At 38.1% G+C, this 20,864-nt stretch overlaps 1 protein-coding gene across 5 annotated transcripts in view; it reads left to right on the top strand.

The window, feature by feature from the left end:
- The window catches only part of FMR1 (FMRP translational regulator 1), a 65,957-nt gene extending 52,212 nt beyond the window's left edge, over nt 1-13,745 (top strand). For 3 of the 5 annotated variants that reach the window (XM_028523264.2, XM_028523263.2, XM_036016739.1), the window contains 5 exons: nt 3,819-3,905; nt 6,379-6,574; nt 8,119-8,301; nt 8,809-8,891; nt 11,290-13,745. In XM_028523264.2, coding sequence (XP_028379065.1) covers nt 3,819-3,905; nt 6,379-6,574; nt 8,119-8,301; nt 8,809-8,891; nt 11,290-11,451 — 711 coding nt within the window. In that variant the 3' untranslated portion in view covers nt 11,452-13,745. The remainder of the gene's footprint in view (nt 1-3,818; nt 3,906-6,378; nt 6,575-8,118; nt 8,302-8,808; nt 8,892-11,289) is intronic. The other 2 variants (XM_028523265.2, XM_036016740.1) reach the window with 2 other exon arrangements.
- The last annotated feature ends 7,119 nt before the right edge of the window (nt 13,746-20,864 follow it).

Here is a 20,864-nt window from a genome sequence, read left to right as displayed (position 1 = left end):
TTTTCATTTTAATATACTATTCTGATCTATTAGCAATATGCTTAATTTAGAGTGGTACATGGGTACACCAGCAGTTTGGACATGTTAAAAGAAAATGTTTTAAAATTATTTGTTCCACAATCAGTCAAACTAAATCTACAACATGGGGTTTCAAATCTTATTTTGGTTGTATATGATCCAGAGGGAAGGGCATAACATTTTTTTTTTTTCATTTGAAATTCTTTTTTTTTTAAATATATTTTATTGATTATGCTATTACAGTTGTCCCATTTCCCCCTTCACTCCCCTCCACCCTGTACCCCCTCTCCCACCCACGTTCCCCCCCTTTAGTCCATGTGTCATACTTATGAGTTCTTTAGCTTCTACATTTCCCATACTATTCTTGCCCTCCCCCTATCTATTTTCAACCTGCATTCTATGCTACTTATTCTCTGTACCTTTTCCCCCTCTCTCCTCCTCCCACCCCTACTGCTAGCCCCCCATGTGCCCTCCATTTCTGTGGTTCTGTTCCTATTCTAGTTGTTTGCTTAGTTTCTTTTGGTTTTGCTTTAGGTGTGGTTGTTAATAATTGTGAGTTTGCTGTCCTTTTACTATACGTGTCTTTTCTTTATCTTCTTTTCTTAGATAAGTCCCTTTAGCATTTCATAAAGTAAGGGCTTAGTGATGATGAACTCCTTTAATTTGACCTTATCTGAAAAGCACTTTATCTTCTCTTCCATTCTAAATGAGAGCTTTGCTGGATAGAGCAATCTGGGATGTAGGTCCTTGTCTTTCATGACTTGGAATATTTCTTTCCAGCCCCTTCTTGCCTGTAAGGTCTCTTTGGAAAAATCAGCTGACAGTCTGATGGGAACTCCTTTGTAGGTGGCTGTCCCCTTATCTCTTGCTGCTGCTAGGATTCTCTCCTTCGTTTTTACCTTGGCTAAAGTAATTATGATGTGCCTTGGTGTGTTTCTTTTTGGGTCCAACTTCTTTGGGGTTCTCTGTGCTCCTTGGATTTCTTGGAAGACTGTTCCCTTTGCCAGTTTGGGGAAGTTCTCCTTTATTATTTGTTCAAATAACTTTTCCACTTGTTGGTCTTCCCCTTCTGGTACCCCTATAATTCGGATGTTGGAACGTTTAAAGGTGTCCTCGATGGTCTTAAGCTTTTCTTCGATTTTTTGAATTCTTATTTCATCATGCTTTCCTGCTTGGTTGATTCTATCTTCCTTCTGGTCCACTGTGTTGTTTTGAGACTCAGATTCCTTCCTTTCACTATTGGCTCTCCTCCGTGTATCTTCCTGCATCCCTTTTATGGTTATCTGCATTTTTTCATGTAATTTGCATCCAAAATCAACCAGTTCCGTGAGCTTTCTGATCACCAGTGTTTTGAACTGTGCATCTGATAGATTGGCTATTTCTTGGTCACTCAAAAGGATGAGTCCTGGGGGACTGATCTGTTCTGCTGGAAACATGTCTTCTGTCTTTCCCTGTCTCTCCTATTATTTTATTTATTTATTTATTTTTTCTCCGGTCTGGTCGCTCTTGTTATGGTAGGGGGCGGAGCCTTAGGTGTTCACCGGGGCTGGGCGCCCCAGTCGCTAGATTGTGACGTTATATGTGGGGGCAGGGGCGGGAGCGGGGACGGGAGGGATCAATGGCAACCGTTCCGTACTCCTGGAGCCAGACACTTCCCTGGGCTTCTGGGCTGTGAGCTCTGCCCTGGTCCACAATCGCTGCCTCACTGATTCCCCCAGCTGCTGCTTGCGTACTCAGGGATCACCGCTGCGCTCCCGCGCCCCGGATTGCTGTCGCGCCGATTTTTCGCCAAATGTCCCCCAATACACGTGCGCCTGCGACCCGCGCCAGCCCCGCGCCCGGTCGGCTAGTCGTCCCCTACCAGTCTGGATGTACGGGTCTACTTCAACTTCTTGGCTGTCCGACTTCCATTTAGATAAATCCTCTGACAGTTCTGATATTATGACTGCAAATCATTGTTGTAAATTATTGTTGTTCTGTTCTTGGTTGTGCGAGGAGGTACGGTGCATCCACCTATTCCTCCATCTTGCCGGAAGTCCTGTACTGAAATTCCAATCTTCTGAGGAACACAGTGAACAGCCAACGGTATCCCAGCATATATGAGGGTTGGATGCCAAAACTCAGGAAAAGAAATAAAAGTCCGAAGCTCAGGCAGCCCCCGGTTCTTTCCAGTAACCCATCTCGGTTGGTAGGCCTCCCCTGGTTCCTGGCACCACCAGCTCTGTTGCTGGGATCTCTGCTAAAGCCAGGTGGTTGTTCCCCCCTTCTAAAGTTGCAGAGGTCCACACACTAGCAAAGCCACATGGTTCTCTCCCAATGGCTGCCGCGTCTGGGTTTAAATCCCCCAGCCAGTCTTCCCCTGCATCCCCATTTCCGACTCCTCCCACAGTTGGCTACACTTGGAAAGGGCATAACATTTTATATGACACTTTGGAAAATAGTGTGGTTAACTGTTTTGTAACAGACACAGGGGAAAAACTCAACAGTCAAAAATGTTTTTGAGAAGAAGATATGATCCATGGACCTGATAATTTTTATAGTATGTATGTATGTGTATATATATATACACACATATATATATATATATATATATATATGTATATATATTTGATGCAAAAAAAAGAGTTCATTATGAAGCCTATGGGTTTTCAGTCTCACCTGATTCCTCAGGTGGTCATTGCTAGTGAGAAGTAGTGCCTTTCGTATCAGATAAAGTCACTCTTCTAGCTATATTTCCTAATTGTTCAATTTTGTTCTGCATCAACAATCATGTTCATGTGGAAGGAAAAAATAATCCTGTTCCAGCTCTATATCCATTTAAGATGCTGTGTACTGAATGCAGGCAAGCAGCAGTAGTGCAGCAGTAGCCACATCTATCAAATGAATGCTCTATTTAAAAGAGTGATGCTTGCTAAAGAGATAGCTTCTTGGCTTCCAACTCCTAAAAACTTTGTCTAGAAAAGTATAATATTATACCCACATCATAGCCATTATATGCTTTTTTTAGTCACTTGTGAATATCAGTAACTATGTGTATTTCTTCAGCAAAATATTGAAATGTCCTCAACTATCAATGTCATAATTGCCAGCTATTAGTTTGCACAACTGACCTGTGCTTCTCTATAACCTGTGACAAGAAAGAGTGTTTTTTTTTTCTCATTTGTACTGATGGATTGGAAATATAAAATTTTAATATAGTACTTTTTAAAAAACTATCCTTATATTAATGAAACTTTACTTATGACTCAGCCTCTTACAATTTTCAGAGCACATTGTTGAAGTGTGTTGAAATACTAAATTTTATGCTCATGGGTATGACAGTTTTTTTCCCTCACAGAATAATTACTCAGTACATTTTAATGTATCTTAATTTCTTTTGTGTTTTGTTTGTACTCTGTTGACTTGGTTAGCAAAGTTGATTTAGTTTTTTACTTTTGTATCTTAGTATCTAATTATGAATGATTTTTTAAAATGATTTTGATAAAAAATTCTAGATGAATTATTCATTTTGTTTATACATCTCACATCAAAGCCTATATAATTTTGAATTACATAATTTCTGATTTTGACAACATTTGATTTTAGTGTTTAAAATGTAATAATCTGATGCATTGAGGGGGTTGTTATATTGATCTGTCCTTATTCACAGTAAATGTGTAAAATATACTAGCTACTTTTGTTTTCATGTATTGATTTATATTTTCAACAAACATCTGTGTACCATATTTAGTTATTATTTGCATTTTTCAGATTAACCCATTATTAATTTTATAGGGTTGTTGTTGCCATTTATTTTCCAGGGTATGGTACCATTTGTTTTTGTGGGAACAAAGGACAGCATCACTAATGCCACTATTCTTTTGGATTATCACCTGAACTATTTAAAGGTGAGAATAGAAAAACCTTTAATTTTTAATTCTTTTTGCATTAAAATGTGAAAACTTCATGGTAAACCTTTTAGGAGTTAAGGTTCATTCTTAATTTACAGTGAATGAGCTGTAAAAAGTAATAGAGAAAACACTCACTTTGTTTAGCTTATTATATTCCTTCTGTAAACACAAGTCAATTTTCATCATTATAAATTTAAGGACCAGTATCCCAGTTCTCAATAAATTACCCTATTTTTCATTATTCTTCTGTTAAAGCCTTACATTTGATTTAGGTAAATCCTGCACATACATAGCTTATTCATTCAGTTGATCTTTTCTAGCCTCTGTGGCTTTTCCACTTTCCTTTGTTGTCTCTTTTATGTCGTTTATTAAAGAAATCCCAGTATTGCATGAAGTCTTTTTTTAAATGTGTACCCTTCATATTTTTCTCTATACTCTATTATACAAGATAGAAACGATTTGTGTCTTCTTGTAAGTTCTCATTTTAGTTAGTATTTGTAGCATTTATGCCTCCTCTAGATTACAAAAATGAAAGCAGCAACCAGGGGGCTATAAGTTGTAAATGGAAAGAGCATTGGATTGGCAGTCCAGCCATTTGCTTCTAGAGTCTCTTCTGCCATGACCTAGCTGTGTGACTTAAGGCAAGTCACTCTCCTAGACTAGATGCTTTTTAAAATTTCTTTTGGCCAAAATGTTCTATAAGTCAATGAAATGGAGTCTTATCTGTGTCACTTTTGTAATTTCTTCTTTCTGTCCATGTGTATCAAAATTATAACTGGTGCTAAATAATATTTTTAAAGTAGCCCAACTCTATTTTATTTATAATGCTATCCTAAGAATTCATTACTGATTTCTTAAATAAAATTAAACAATTTCTACCTGTATGCAAAAAAGGAAGAAAATTGTAATATTTAGGCATGTCATTCATTCTTATAGTGGTCAGTTAATATTTGAAAGTTGGAAAGTTTTATCCAGCAGGGCTTGCATGGGTAGGTTACTCTGTTGATGTGTTTGTTTTTGTTTTGAAACATGTTTATGTGTAATCTATTGTATGTGTCTTCGTATTCTTAGCTTAAATTAATTATGAAGACCTGGAGAGTTAGCATTGCCTTGTATCAAGCCCTCATGCTTTTGACTAATCTTCTTTCTTAGATCTTTTGATTTATTACTCACAATATCTTCAATATCTTTTTTTGGTTATCAGCAGCTTCCCTGTTGCCATTCTTTCTATCACCAGATCGTCACTTGATTGGGCCTGGCATCTTTCACCAAAAGGTGACTGCTTTGCCCCAGTGAGAAAACCTGGATTATCATTCTGTTTCGCAAGATATACCCATTCCATGAGCTATAACTAATTTTGGAGTAAGCCACTCACTTGGCTTCAGTCTGTTCTTTATTCAAGTCCTTTTTAAAACTAATTCTAGTTCAGAGCTCAGATTATATACACCCAAATCCTTACCTGCACTTTCTTTTGTAGAAACTGCCACAAGTAAGATTTTAGTAGGTTACCTTTTCAGGGGCTTCTCTAGCAACTGTTCAGGTAGACAGTCTCTCTGATGGCTTCTGCTTGACTGAGACACCCATTACTACTATAGTTATGGATCTAGCTCCCTGTAATCCATAAATTAGATGTTTATAGGTAGATAAGAAGGACAAGGGTGATAATTGAGACTTTATATAGATTTGAAAGAACCCAACATATTGGAAGCACTGTGTGTAAGAATCTGTCTGTATACCCCAGGGGTATATTTTGATGAACTACATTTATACTATTTGTCATTCTTGTTCTATCAGAGTTGTACTCTTTGAGGTTTGCAATGCATGATGTAAGGCCTAACTTTTTTCATCAGCTATTAAATAGTTTTCTCCCCTATAAGAGGAATATGAGCATTTCCAGTTCATTGAAAATAACTGTTCTTTAATTGTATAATCACATCAAAGACCTATTGTGTAGTGTATGTTCTTTGAAAACAGAAGATGACCCAAACTCAATGCTTTGTAAATTAAGATGTTAACTGGCAAATCTGTTTTTAAAAAATTCAGATAATTTACAGTGTGTGATATTTTTAGGGTTAGCTGGTTAAACCTTAAATGTCTGTTTTCTGTATTCATACATTGTAGAGTTGTTTTAGTCAATGTCCTATCATTAAGAAGTCCAAAATCTAGCATATCTGTGCTTTATCAGATTCTATTGGATAGTAGTGACAAATCAAACAACTTTAAATTGTGTTAATGCTGAGTATTTTTGTTATATCTCTAATTCTGGATATCAGTAATCTGTTATTTATAGTAATTTTCTTTTTAAGGAGATCATTCAATTTCCTGATAATTCTGTGTAACAATGTTTACTATAAATTTAGAACTGAAATTGAAATATTTCCAGTATACTTTTTATCTGATAAAAAGGAGAAAGGTATGATTAAGTAAAATGTCAAATTATTTTTACTTTTATCTTGTATATTTTAAATAGGAAGTAGACCAGTTGCGTTTGGAGAGATTACAAATTGATGAGCAGTTGCGACAGATTGGAGCTAGTTCTAGACCACCACCAAATCGTACAGATAAGGAAAAAGGCTATGTGACTGATGATGGTCAAGGAATGGGTCGAGGTAGTAGACCTTACAGAAATAGGGGGCACGGCAGACGCGGTCCTGGATATACTTCAGGTACAAACTAAGCATTTTACTCAGTAACTTTATCCGTTCCTAGACTTAATAGCTGCTAATCTCTACTGTTCATTAGAACCCTATTATAACGATTTCTCATTACATGGTTTCCGATTCACAGTGGGTCAAATTGTGTTGGAAGAGACATAGAGTGAAAATCTGATAATAACACATAGAGTTTACAGGGCAGGTGTGAGTTCTGTCCACCCTCTGGGGATAAATCTGCTTAAGTCCTTGTGTGTTGACCACTTTCCTAAGGACTTTCCTGATTTTATTACTATATATCCAAAACTTTTTACATTTGTGTACTGTGGCTCATTTTTTTGTCAGGCATGTGCTGGTCATAGTGGCTGGAAGGACTGTGTAAATCAGGGGTCTGCATCCTATGGCTCATAAGGTGATTTTGTATGGCATGGCCAAAGTCAGCCCTAGGCACAATCAAGAAGTCGGCAAAGTTTCTCTTCCCAGCCTTCCCAGCTCTTCTGTCAGTGCTTCTTTCTTATCTCCTACTACCTTTCCCTGAACACTGTCCCCACCTGCCAGTGCCTACTGTCTTTCTTGCTCAACTGTATATCTACTATGTAACTTGCTGATGATGGTATAAGGTATAATCCATCTCATACATATTTGCATTTCAAAAAGGAACTCTTTAAGATGGAAAGCCTTCAAGATCCACAGGAATTGAAGCTATAATGGTGAAGCTATAATTGGTCATTAGCTCCAACAGAGGAAAAGAGAGGTAGTAGAGTTTATATTGTGGAGTGGGGGAGAGACATACCTACTCCTAAGGCCAACCTTGAACCTAACCCCTAACCCCTCTCTTTCAAAAGTCTGTTCTTTTTGCTATTGAAGTCCCACCTCACTATGGGGCTCTTTTCTTCCACTCCCGTTCCTTAGGTCTTTAACCCACCCCCTCAGGCATAATGTGCTTACTAAAATAATTATTTTGTTAATAATAAATTATTCCAGTGGGAATTGGAGGGAAGGTTGTAGACCAAACATCAGACAAGCATGTCCCCATTCAGCTACATCTATTCTCTGTTCCCACAAGGAGACCCTTCCTTAAGGCAGTTGCCATGATAGTCTTCTTTGCCACCCTCTCAGAAGTGACCAAAATGTGTATATGCCCCTCTGTTCCTTAGCCAAACCTTACTAAAAGGAACTCTCTTTATAGAGTTTTTGTTTATCAAGGTATTACATTTAACTGTTGTAGACAACTTTTCCTCCAGAGAGTACAGATGGTTAAAGGAGCACAGCTGTTTAATGATGTGACATACTCAGGTTTGAACTTAGATGGCTAAAAAAACCTTTTACTTTTTTAAATAGGACAAAAAATGTTTACCAAAATTGCCTCAAATATTCTAAAACCCTTTATTTTGAATTTAAGATAGTTTGTTTTATAAAACAGAAGGTGATAATACTCTTTGGAGGGCTTATAAATTGGGAAGAGTATTGGATCCCCCCAAAACGTCTCTGGAAGCTTCTATTAACCTAACTTTTTGTTTTAAGTCAGACAATGGTATATAACTTTTAACTCTCGATAGGAACTAATTCTGAAGCATCAAATGCTTCTGAAACAGAATCTGACCACAGAGACGAACTCAGTGATTGGTCATTAGCTCCAACAGAGGAAGAGAGGGAGAACTTTCTGCGCAGAGGAGACGGACGACGACGTGGTGGTGGCGGAAGAGGACAGGGAGGAAGAGGACGTGGAGGTGGCTTCAAAGGTACAGAGGTTTTCATTTGTTGGTAAATTAGAGGTGAATTGTGAAAACTGCTTGAAGTTATGTGAAAAATCTCAGTGATTAAATGACATATTACCAAGACCTCATTTCTCTTGTACTGATTACCATAGGAAAGGAACAGCCTTTATTCATCCAGTTATTAACAGAATATTATTAGCCTTATTTATGGTTTATGTATAATATATGAATAAACACTGGTAAGTTCAGCTTCTTTGTGGGTTCTAAACATAACAAACATGACATCTGATTATTAGCTCAGATTGACCTGTGACAGTTGATGCAGAATTGTAATGACTTCAAAATATTTTGGGTTTTTTTTTTGGTAGAATGCTACAATATTAACTGTTATGTAACTGGAATCACTAGGTTGCTGGTTATATTTTAAGATTTAATGATTGCTCTAAGTTAATTGGGAATATAGGAATAAACAGCTTCCAATAAGCATGTTAGAATTAGTAATTGTTGAACCTTTTTAAAATGTCTGTATAGGAAATGACGATCACTCCCGAACAGATAATCGTCCACGTAATCCAAGAGAGGCAAAAGGAAGAACAGCAGATGGATCCCTCCAGGTAAACCTGTGTGCCTCTTTTCATCTGAATTGTTTCAATTACAGTACTTTAAAATATATGAGTTTATTTTACTCTTTTAAAACATATTTAAAGAATGTAAATTTGATATATATGAAATAATTTCCTTTCAGTATTACAGTTGTGCAATCAATCTTAGTCTTTTGTGCAAGTATACAAAGATTTCTCTAGGGAATATACAGTCCAAGGATTTGTGAAGACTTTGACAGCCACGTTGTGACTTTGATACCACATTGGTGGTCCCTACAATTCCCCCAAGAAAAGAACAGCCCAGCATATACTGAAAGTGAGACTTGAGTAAGCCCTGTGGGTCCTTTCTCCCCTGAGTAGCAGGAATAAGGTATCCTCTTTAAGTGGAAAGTAATGAAAAGGTGTCTTTTTCAAGGGTAATAATTATGATAGGCAGGCTCATGATACTCCGCCAGAACCTGCTGAATCAGTCAGCTGCTTGTTTATAGCCAGCCTCTATTCTGAAACTCCCATTACAATTGTTCATCACCTGTGCTGATCCCATTGTTAAATAATTTTAAAACTACCACTGAGCATGTCCACACACCTTTGCTGTTTTGTGTGTGTTGTATCTAATTTCATCTTACAGCAGCCCCTAAGGTAAGTCATTTTACTATTCTCTTTTACAGGTAAGTAAACTGAAGTTTAGAAAGATTCAGTCCTTTGCCCAAAGTGACAGAGTTACCATATGGTGCAGTGATATTCAAGTCCTGCTGATTCCAAGAACCCACTTTCTCTTTTACTTCCTTGACTCTTAATTCTTAACCCAACTAGTTAGGGGTCCATCTTGACTGTGGATTGGTTTGGGACCGATACACAAAATAAGTGAGAAATGAGTTGTTAAGAGCAGAACCTTTGTGACAGAATGTTCTTTAGAATTCATAGCAGTTGTCAGTATTGTTACCTGTTGATGGGTTCTTCAGGGCCAACATAGAAAAGACCTTAGACCTAAATAAAAACATGGATAGAATAATATACTTTTATGTGGTTTATGAAGATGTAAGGCATTTATATGTACCAGTTTTGTAATTCCCTACTTAAACAGACATGTTCAATGAACTAGACTTTGTGATCACATTGCTTAAAAGGATGCGTATTTATAATTCAAATGGTGTATTGAAAGAAAGGTGGTGTTTTCTATGTAAGTATGAGAACAGATCTAAATCAAAGCACTGAACCCTTGACACAAAACATTTAAAACACACACCCAGACCCATCACTTAAACATGCTTTGAAATTACAGTGAACCATTTTGTGATATATGAAACATATGTACTTGAAGCAGATTGATATTTGTCATTAGGTTCATTGGTCAATATTATCTTCCTTTTGTACAGCATCTAGAATTCTGTTAGCAGTGTTTTAAGTGTTTAGTGTTGGCATTTAAAATTTTGTATAAATCTTAGAATGCTATTTTTTATTTTTTTTAAAGATTTTATTTATTTATTTTTAGAGAGCGGTGAAAGGAGGGAGAAAGAGAGGGAGAGAAACATCAGTGCATGATTGCTTCTCAAACAACCCCTACTGGGGCCCTGGCCCACAACCCAGGCACGTGCCCTGACTGGGAATCAAACTGGCCACCCTTTGCTTTACAGGCTGGCATTCAATACACTGAGGCACACCAGCCAGGTCAAAATGTTATTCTTTCAATAACATTTGTCTTTACACTCTTCCTGGGATTCCAGTCCCTCTACATATTAGTATCTTCAGATTTTCCTATACAATATACAATTCTTATTCTTCAGACAGGGTTCAAGTTATATGATCATCTGACTTGCCTTACTGAAATATAAGCTGCTAGAAACTAGTGCTCATATTTTTCTATCAAAGACAATGGGAACCCTCAGTTTGGAGAAACTTAATCATACCCATGATATGAAGTTGTAAACTAAAGGCTAGTTAATGAGTTAGTTGAGTTATTATCCTGGTAAAGCCAGAATAGGAAGGCATTAATTTGTCTCTTTTTCTCTTGCATTTCATAGTCTTTGAAGAATAACCCATTCTTTTGAACTTGAGTATTATAGCCATGTATATTTTGTAATCAGTAATAGTAATTCATTTTAACTATTTGTTTCTCACTGTTTTCTGCTTAGAAGAAGACACGGTAGGATTGTGAGTTTTTATCTAACTTTGGATGCAGTGAGATGACCAGTGTGTTCCAGTTAAAGAAGAAGAGCGTTTTAAAATCATAAACCAAATAAAGATCCTACCTGACCTAATTTCTTGCACTTCTTCTATTCTTACCTGCCCCCCCCCTCATTTTCTTTTTTAACATGTTGAATTTGAACTTCAGGCTTTAATTTCTTGTCAGGCCAATTACAGATTACAATAGGATATGGTCTGTGTATATAACAACTATAACTTGTTTTAGATCAGAGTTGACTGCAATAATGAAAGGAGTATCCACACTAAAACATTACAGAATACCTCCAGTGAAGGTAATCGGCTGCGCACGGGTAAAGATCGTAACCAGAAGAAGGAAAAGCCAGACAGCGTGGATGGTCAGCAACCACTTGTGAATGGAGTACCCTAAACTGCATAATTCTGAAGTTACATTTCCTATACTGTTTCCATAATTCTTATTCCATATAGAAAACTTTGTTAGGCCAAAGACAAATAGTAGGCAAGATGGCACAGGGCATGAAATGAACACAAATTCTGCTTTAGAATTTTTTTTTTTGGTATTGGCCATATGCAGCAAATTTCAGATTTGCACCAAAAAAAAAAAAAAAAAAGTGAAATTTTGAAACACTGCTTTTAAGTATACTTAGCACTTCAGGACAGGATTTTAGTTTGTTTGGTTTACTTTTTAAACAGCTGAGAAGTGATATCCTTTGTTAATTGAGATTATTTTCCTGCATAGGGTGATAGCTACTGATACAGTTCAGGTTTTCTGAATAAATAGCACTTATGTTAATCTTATTAGACTTATTTTTTCAGTCTCATATGGAAGTCCATGAAATACTGTGTCATTTCATGTCCTGTGTCAGTTTATGTTTTGGTCCACTTTTTCAGTATTTTAGTGGACTGTAAGATGTGTGTGATGTGACATTTGTCATTTCATTAGCAAAAAAAAAGTTGTATGATCTGTGCCTTTTTTATATCTTGGCAGGTAGGAATATTATATTTGGATGCAGAGTTCAGGGAAGATAAGTTGGAAACACTAAATGTTAAAGATGTTGCAAACCCTGTCAAATATTAGTACTTTATAGAAGAATGCATGCTTTCCATATTTTGTTATTTGCATAAACATCAGGTTAAGCAGTGTAAAGAATAGGACTTGTTTCTTTATGTTTTGTTGCACTGAAGTTGACAAATAGTGTTACTGAGAGGGATGTGTAATTTTGTCTTTATAGACAGAAGACATAATTATCTTTTCATTTGAGAGAGGCTAGAATGTTTTCAGCTAAGAACAAATTTTTTGGTTGAATGTTAGTAGGATATGCCTGCTCTTTGGCCTGATGACCAGTTTTAACTTAGAGCCTATTTTATTTTGCCCCACCCCCCATTTTGTGAAGTTTTTCATACTTTAATTTCAAGCTTATTTTGTGGAGATAGGAGGGTCATTTCCATGTGTGCACAATTACTCTGTGACGTACAGATACTTTAAGAAATATTGGAAACAGGTTAAATGTTTTGTAAACTTTGAAATATTAAGCCTAATGTATGAGCAGAATTGGAAAGCAGACTAACATTGGTTAACAAACAACTTTTGAAAGTTTCCTTTTGTTTTTTGACATGTTGGGTTCCGTTTTGTTTTTAGTCTTTTTTTTTTCAATGGGTGAAATTTACTGAGGAATAATATGTGAAGGATCTTCACTGTAAGATGTTATATTTTTCTTAAAAAATAACTCCAAGTTGGGGTACCACTGAATCTGTACAGAGCCGTATACAAACCGAAGTTCTGCCTCTGATGTATTTTGTGAGTTTGTTTCTTTGAATTTTCATTTTAGTTACTTTTCCTTGCATACAAATAAGCATATAAAAATGAAAACAAACTGCACATGATTTCAAGAATATTAAAAAAGTCTTTAAAAAGTATTGCCAAACATTAATGTTGATTTCTAGTTATTTATTCTGGGAATGTATAGTATTTGAAAACAGAAATTGGTACCTTGCACACATCATCTGTAAGCTGTTTGGTTTAAAACACTGTAGATAATTAACCAAGGTAGAATGACCTTGTAATGTAACTGCTCTTGGGCAATATTCTCTGTACATATTAGCGACAACAGATTGGATTTTATGTTGACATTTGTTTGGTTATAGTGCAATATATTTTGTATGCAAGCAGTTTCAATAAAGTTTGATCTTCCTCTGCTAAATTGATGTGGATGCAATCCTTACAAATGATTGCTTTTAAAATTTTAAGGTAGGAAAATAAATCTATAGAAAGTGTTCTGTTATAAAGTGTAACTGTTCCCATTGGAAATTTCACATCATAGAAAGTTAGCCATTATCAACCAACTTCCAAGAAATTGATCTTGTTTAATCTTGTTTAATAAGGTGAGAAAATCAACAAAATGGTACAGAAGCACATTGTGCCATTACAATATGCACTAAGTCTCTTTTTTACAAAGGCTGAATTCAGCAAGGCGCTAACTTGCTTAAATGTGAATTATTAACTTCTAAAACTGTAATTTGATTCACATGTTTTCAAATGGATTTGAAGTTGATTCATATTACGATATTTGTGCTATATGTGTATGTTTTTTTCAGTTCAAAGTCATGATGTTTTTAAAGTCTTATTAAAGTTTCAAAAATCTGAAGATTGTTTATCTAGATGTAAAGTTTTATTAAAAAGTTGCACCTCTGAAAAAGCAAAAATTAGTCTGACAGATATTTGCTCCTGGTCTTAAATTTCTAAGTACTGTATATTGAAAAAAAATAATGATATGTGGGGATGGGAGAATGGAGTTACTCTCCATGCAAAGCATATATGCCTCGAAAACAATCCTTTATGGGTCCTTAAAAAGCAAAAATATTGATGTTTGAAAATACAATTGTCCACATTCCCAGTTATAAGATTTCAACACATTAATTACATAGAATGCTGCTAAACCATATTGAATACATACTTTAGTCTGTATACACATAAACATACCCTGCCATTTAGAAAATATTAAATGTGTCTATGTAAGTAAAAAAAAAAAAACCTTTGATGTCAATATCTTAGTATTAAAATAAATGACAAGATTGAGATAGAATGTGCCTGAATTGGCTGTTCTGGTCATTTCAAGGTGTTAAGAGTCCAAAATAATCCAATAATGCAGGATAGTCTCCTCTAAATTGATGTTTTTTGTTTTGTTTTTACAGATAAATTTGTGTTTTCTGCTTGTCTAGTTTTTCATTGTGGTACGTTTCTGGTTCTTTGCTACCTGTTTTGCTTAGTTCTGGGCTCTTCCAGAGCCAAAAGAGCTGAGCACAGTCTGTTAGAAGTGGTAAGTAGAAGCTATCCTTAAGTAACTTGTTTGGGTTTTCTTGGTTTCACAGTAGTTTTCAGTGCTGCACTTGAACAACAGCCTATTGGCAGCAGTGGGCTTGAGACTCAATTGGGCTCACTCAGAGCCATTTCTCTCATCTGATAATGATTTTAGGGTTCCTGGTAGCTAGGAGCTTAGCACCCTTTTAGAGTCAATATACTTATTTGATTTCTGTTGAGCCAGTTTTCTCCATGACCATAAACAGCACCTTTTTTCTCATAACCCTCTGATCCCTCTGATAACCAGTTATTCTGAAATAGCTATTACCAGATCGTAGACTTGATTTTTAGAAGGCTTAAGGGGTACCAGCATTAAAATCTTGAACATCTTTTCCTCTGTGTTTATTTAGGACTATTTTAAATTTTTATTTGGGGATATTTGGTTTTCCATTTCTTTCTCAGAACTTTCCATGATGAAACAGGAAAGGTCTCTTTTTATGCTAAGAGGTTTTTTTGTTGGTGGGAGAGGCATTTTAAAAGGTCTTTGCAAGTACAGGGTTTGGTTGAAAATTGTAAGGAAGATTAAGTATCAACAGAAGATGGTTGCATGGAATCCTGGGAATTAGGATCTATTATCATTATTCAGTGTCATACAGAACTTGAATGGCTAATGCTAAAAGAGGAAAAACGAAGAATTCCTGTGTTATTTCAGTCTTGACCAGAGCATAGAAAAGTTTTGTGGTAACTGGATAAGTCATTTCACCTCTCTAGGACTCAATCTCTTCATGGGTTAAAAAGATGTTGCTGAGGTATCTGAAATATAAAGTTGTGTATGCATTAAAAAGGTATTCATATTTTATATGGAAAAAACTAGAGAGAGTAAGTGTTAATGAACCACCCACCTGATTTCGTTTTCTCTTTAACTATTCAATATTGACTACATAGCAGACATTTCACAAGCTTTTTAGAGATACAAGCATTCTGTTTTAAGGCCTTCTGAAAGCTCAGTGTTGAGTGAGATAGATTAGTCAATGGGAAGTTCCAGTATATGGTGTAGTAAGTGCTAAGATGCTCAGGTTGAGGTGGGAGCCTATAGGAGAAGCAGTGAAATCAGGGTTGCTGTTGAGTCAGTCAAGGGCTTTTCAGGTGAAGTGGAATCTTACCGATGAGGGAGGACAGATTGGAAGAGTTAGCCAGGAGAAAAAGTGCTAGGGACATTGATTTAGGCATGAGAAAGTGTAATTGTGAGTTAAGGGTGACTCAGATATAGAATTTTTTTGATAATAAGTAGCATTAATTTTTTAATGAAAGAAAACTATTTCTGGATTTGGTAAATTATATGACATTTTTTAAAAAACATGAGTTGTTAACATGCTTGATTTTCATTTTTTCTTCTCTTTTTTTAACTTGTTCAAGTACAGTTTTCTGCCTTTTCCCCAACCCCTCCCTACCACCCGTCCTCCCTGCCTCCCTCCCCCGTTTCCACTCCCCCTTGTTATTGTCCATATGTCCTTTATAATTGCTCCTGTAAACCCTTTACCCTTTTCCCCCATTATCCCCTCCCCTCTACCCTCTGATCACTGTCAGCCTGTTCTCAATTTCAATATCTTTGGCTATTCTTTGCTTGCTTGTTCATTTTGTTTATTAGATCCCAGTTAAAGGTGAGATCATATGGTATTTGTCTTTCACCACCTGGCTTATTTCACTTAGCATAATGCTCTCCAGTTTCATCCATGCTGTTGAACAGGGTAGGAGCTCCTTCTTTCTTTCTGCATAGAATTTCATTGTGTACATGTACCATAGTTTTTTGACCCATTCATTTACTGATGGGCACCTAGGTTGCTTCCACGACTTAGCTATTGTAAATTGTGCTGCTATGAGCATTGGGGTGCATAGGTTCTTTTGGATTGGTGTTTCAGGGTTCTTAGGATATAATCCTAGCAGTGGAATTGCTGGGTCAAAAGGCAGATCCATTTTGAGTTTTCTGAGGAAATTCCATACTGTTTTCCATAGTGGTTGCACCAGTCTGCAATCCCACCAACAGTGCACTAAGGACTGGCTTTTCTCCACAACTTCTCCAACACTTGTTTGTTGCTTTGTTCATGATGGCCATTCTGACCAGTGTGAAGTGGTATCATTGTGGTTTTAATTTGCATCTCTCTGATGGCTTGCGATACTGAGCATCTTTTCATATGTCTCTGGATCCTCTCTGTGTCCTCCTTGGAGAAGTGTCTGTTCAAGTCCTTGACCCATTTTTTAATTGGGTTGCTTGTCTTAGAGTGGAGTCATGTGAGTTCTTTATATATTATGGAGATCGAGATCACACTCTTGTCTGAGGTATCATTGGCAAATAGGTTTTCCCATGCAGTTGGTTCTCTTTTCATTTTACTGCTGTTTTCTTTAGCTGTGCAGAAGCTTTTTATTTTGATGAGATCCCATTTGTTTATTCTTTCCTTTATCAGACATAGAATTTGAAGCAGGGAGTGAGAGAGCGGAACTAGATATACTGTCAAGGAGGGCCTATGGTGCCACATTGGAGCTACTTTTGGAAGCCTTTGAAGGATTTGAAGTGGATTTGGATTTGCACTTGATGTGTAGAAGGACAGACAGGATTGCCCAACAACTGGGACCTCTGTCAGGTTGCTGGGTAACCAGCTGGCAGGAATGACTGGGCCCAAATTTAGCTTCCCCCAAAGTCACAGGTGCTGGCAGTCTATTCCCAGACAGCTCCCCTTACAGATGGTATTTAAGTCATGATTTGAACTGGGTGCAAGACTGTTGTCAGGGTTGTGCTGTGGAGATACAGATTCAGATTTTTTAGGTTAGCCCCAAGGGGCAGCCAGCAGTGCCCCGGCCTTTGCATGTCTCTGCATGAGTGAATGGGTCTGTTCTTTCTGACTCTCCTTGCTTGTCTTTTTCCCTCATTAAAATCTTCCCCTTTTTACATGGTGGTGTATTCTTTACCTTTACCCACTGGTTCATAGTTGGTGCCCAACAGGCAAACTCCACTTATTCCAGCTCTGGCCTTTTGGAAGCTACAAAAGGGATCAACTAAGCATAAACGGACAACATCCCTCCTAGGGCTGGTGGTGGAAAACCTAACTGAGCTGAAATCACTAGTGAACATGTTATTGCAGTGCTTATTTATGGCCATGTTACGTGCCACAAAGGCCCTGGAATGTTCTCCATGTAAGGCAGATAGAGTTTTATTCCTTGGTACCCCCTTACAAGTCAGCGAGACATGTGAACCCTAAGGAAGAAGAAAGTAGGAGAAAACAGCCTTTGGTCCCAAGTGCCATTGCAACCTAACCTCTTAGATTTGAAATCTGTCATGCAGTGTACCATCAAGGGGGTTGGGTAGGAGGTGAGGAACATACAGCCTGAGGAGCTTCAATGTACTAACAAGGAATTGGTCTCACAACAGTGGTCACAGGAGTCCATTGAGGCTTGGACTGCTTACATAATGAAGCTACCCATGAGATAAGGGGCACTGGACGGCCAGCATTTGGGGTTTACTGCCAGATTCCCTCTTGCTGAATAAATTGGCTAGTCTGACCAATGGGGAGAGGGTAAACGTGCCTGTCCTGTTCCTGGGTTGGGTGCTTCTCGAAGTCAGGTTCACATGCCCAAAAAGAAGAGACTTGCCTGAGACACTGAATGAAAACTGAAATATCCCTACTGTGGTCACAGTTGCTTTGAGGCACTCTGGCATTATATCACCCTTGGATGAAAATCCCAGGCATCAGGGATAACTCATGACCAGATGAACTTAATTCAGAGATGCTGTCTTCCATGAAGACATCCCTAACTTTACTCCTGCCATGGAGTAAGGGATAGGATAATACTTTTGAGCTGATGTAGGCCCCACCCAAGAGTGACAGAATAGGCCCTGTAAGGTTTCCTACGTCTCATTAGAAATAAAAAGGCAGGAAAAGGGCACAACTCAAACTTCCTTCTGAGTCTCCCTCAGGCAGCAAGCATGGTATGGACTCTGGGTCTTGAGCAAAGGGATTGCTAGGTAAGGAGAGAGATGAGAAAATCAGAGTCTGGTGGGCTGATAAGCAACCTAAGTCACTCCAAGGAGGTTGCAGAAAGAGAACCAAAAAATGACTGATTGTTTAGAGTGAGCATGAAGGAGACAACTATGGAGAGCCAAAGCAAGGAGGTCCTGGATGGAGGAAGATTCCCTTTGGAGATGTAGGCTATTATTTTTCCCTACTGCCTGAGCAGCAAATCTCCAAAGCTTTCTGTGTCCTTTGGAGAAGGGTCCAGAGGAGGAAGCTAGGTAGTTAACCACATCTTAATGCTGCTGAAGCAAGACTCTCAGACACTACCCATCCCCACAGGCCTCTGCACCACCCAGGAGTATGATTTTCCAGTCTGACTGCTAGAAGACCCAGAGTTCATTCAAAAGCAAACTTGGCCTTGGGCCAAGTTTTCTGCCCACTTCCAGTGGATTGCTGACTTTCTGTCCTAATCCATGTAGCCTGGAACATGAGTGCAGGGTGGATTCAGCATAGCTGGACCTACCAGATACTGGAGCCTGAAGAAATGTTCTTGGACCTGTGAAGTTCACAGTAAGTTAACTTTCTTGGAAGCATTTGGAAATGATTTTACTTACAGCCAAGAGACTTGACACAATTACTGTGGATGTCATTGGCCCCTTTGATGAGACTGCTCATGGTCCCTTTGACACACTGCATAGTTGGTACAGCCATGCAGGGTTTTGTCAGCCTCACACATTACACTCACCTGATGGGTGGGTGCAGGCATTGCCATCCTTCCTGGTGAATGCAGAGCCTCATATTTCCCAGCCTTCCAGGATTGTGGGTTTGAAACTATCACAGACCAATGCAAGGCTTATTCCACCACCAGGAGCAAATGGTAGGTTTAGTCAGTGAGTAAATCCAGTGTCTTTGACCCCTGATTACAGATTATTGTGTTTTTAATAGTGGTCACCATGGAACTAAAAGCACCTATCTCTTATGTTTTTTTTTTTGTTTTGTTTTTGTTTTTTTTAAATAGTGGCTACTAGGAAATTTAAAATTCTATGTGTGGCTCACATTATGTTACTCTTGTTTTCCTTTCTAGATTTCTCTAGGGGAAAAAAGGTAGTTTATTTTCACCTGAAAGAGCATTAAGGTCACCTTGACTGTCCTGCCTCAGGCATTTTGGACTTTCCAAGCAATATTTAATAACTGTAATATATCAGTAATGAGTTGGGAAAGCCATTCTATTATATTGATTATATTTTGATAGCAGCACTCCCAGAGGAAAGTACTCTCACCGTAATTCATGCTCTCTAAGTACAGCTGTCCATATGTGGCAGAGCCTTGAATGAGGAGAGACACCAGGGGCAAGCCACTTGAGTGCTTGTCTTGGGCTATATGAGCAGCAGCCCAAAGAGATACTCCACAGCCTAATAAGGAAAGACGGTTGGTCTTGCAGACATTAACTACACAAAAGAGTCTTTACTAAGGCACCAGACTGGTAGCCAAATTTGATTGGGGAGCCCTGAAATAAGCCACAGAAGCAATACAGGCAGCAGTAAAACAATACCTGCCCACCCTCCAACTCATTCTGATCCCAGTCCTACATATAATACCTCTGGCGATAAGATTCTACCAATATTGGGAGTGGGTCATCTCTCCACTTCTGAATGATACATGCCTTTTGCATGACAATTGCTGGCCCTGGTTGGACAGATTGTCTCACTGAAGGAAAAAGTGTAACTCTGAAATCTAAATTCCATCCTGCAATGGGTTGTCCCTAAACCAAATTCTTTCAGATATGTGTATCACTTATGGTCCAGTCAGGAACACAGAAATCACACTAGTGATTTTGACTGATAATTTAATTCAGAGATTGGTTAAACTGCCATTGAAGGACTGAAAATGCAAATTAGAAACATTGAAGTAACAGTGGGATCTGCAGGACACATTCACCATCCTGTGGCCTGGATGAATGAGATTATTTTGGGATGATGAGAACCTAACAGCTCAAAAGAGTGGCCCAGAATTAAAACCCAGACCCCTAGGAAAGGGCCATCTTAAGTCAGTACTGGTACCTTGGTAACCCACAGGCAGACCCCTAAGGAAGGGGTGTCAGCAACTGGCTGATACTGATTTTTCTGAGGAGTCTTGATTATCCTGTTTCTGAGAAAAGGGTAGGGGGTTGGGGATCTGGAAATTGGATTCAGCTACTGCTACTGAACCTTTCCTGCCAAAGTGAAGACCCATGGTCTTCCAGTCTCCCTGCAGGGGCATCCAACCTGCAGCCCATGGGCCACATGTGGCCCAGGATGGCTATGAATGCAGCCCAACACAAAATTGTAAATTTACTTAAAACCTTTTTTTCTAAACAGTTTTCACTAGTGTTTGTGTATTTAATGTGTGGCCCAAGACAACTCTTCCAGTGTGTCCCAGAGATGCCAAAAAGGTTGGACACTTGTGCGGTCCTCTTAACAGCAGGACCTAAGGGGCAGCACCGACAAAAGAGAAATGTGGTGTGCAGAGTCCCACCCT

The sequence above is a fragment of the Phyllostomus discolor genome, chromosome X, assembly GCF_004126475.2.
Source record: "Phyllostomus discolor isolate MPI-MPIP mPhyDis1 chromosome X, mPhyDis1.pri.v3, whole genome shotgun sequence".
NCBI lineage: Eukaryota > Metazoa > Chordata > Mammalia > Chiroptera > Phyllostomidae > Phyllostomus > Phyllostomus discolor.
This window is presented reverse-complemented; position numbering and strand designations above follow the sequence as displayed.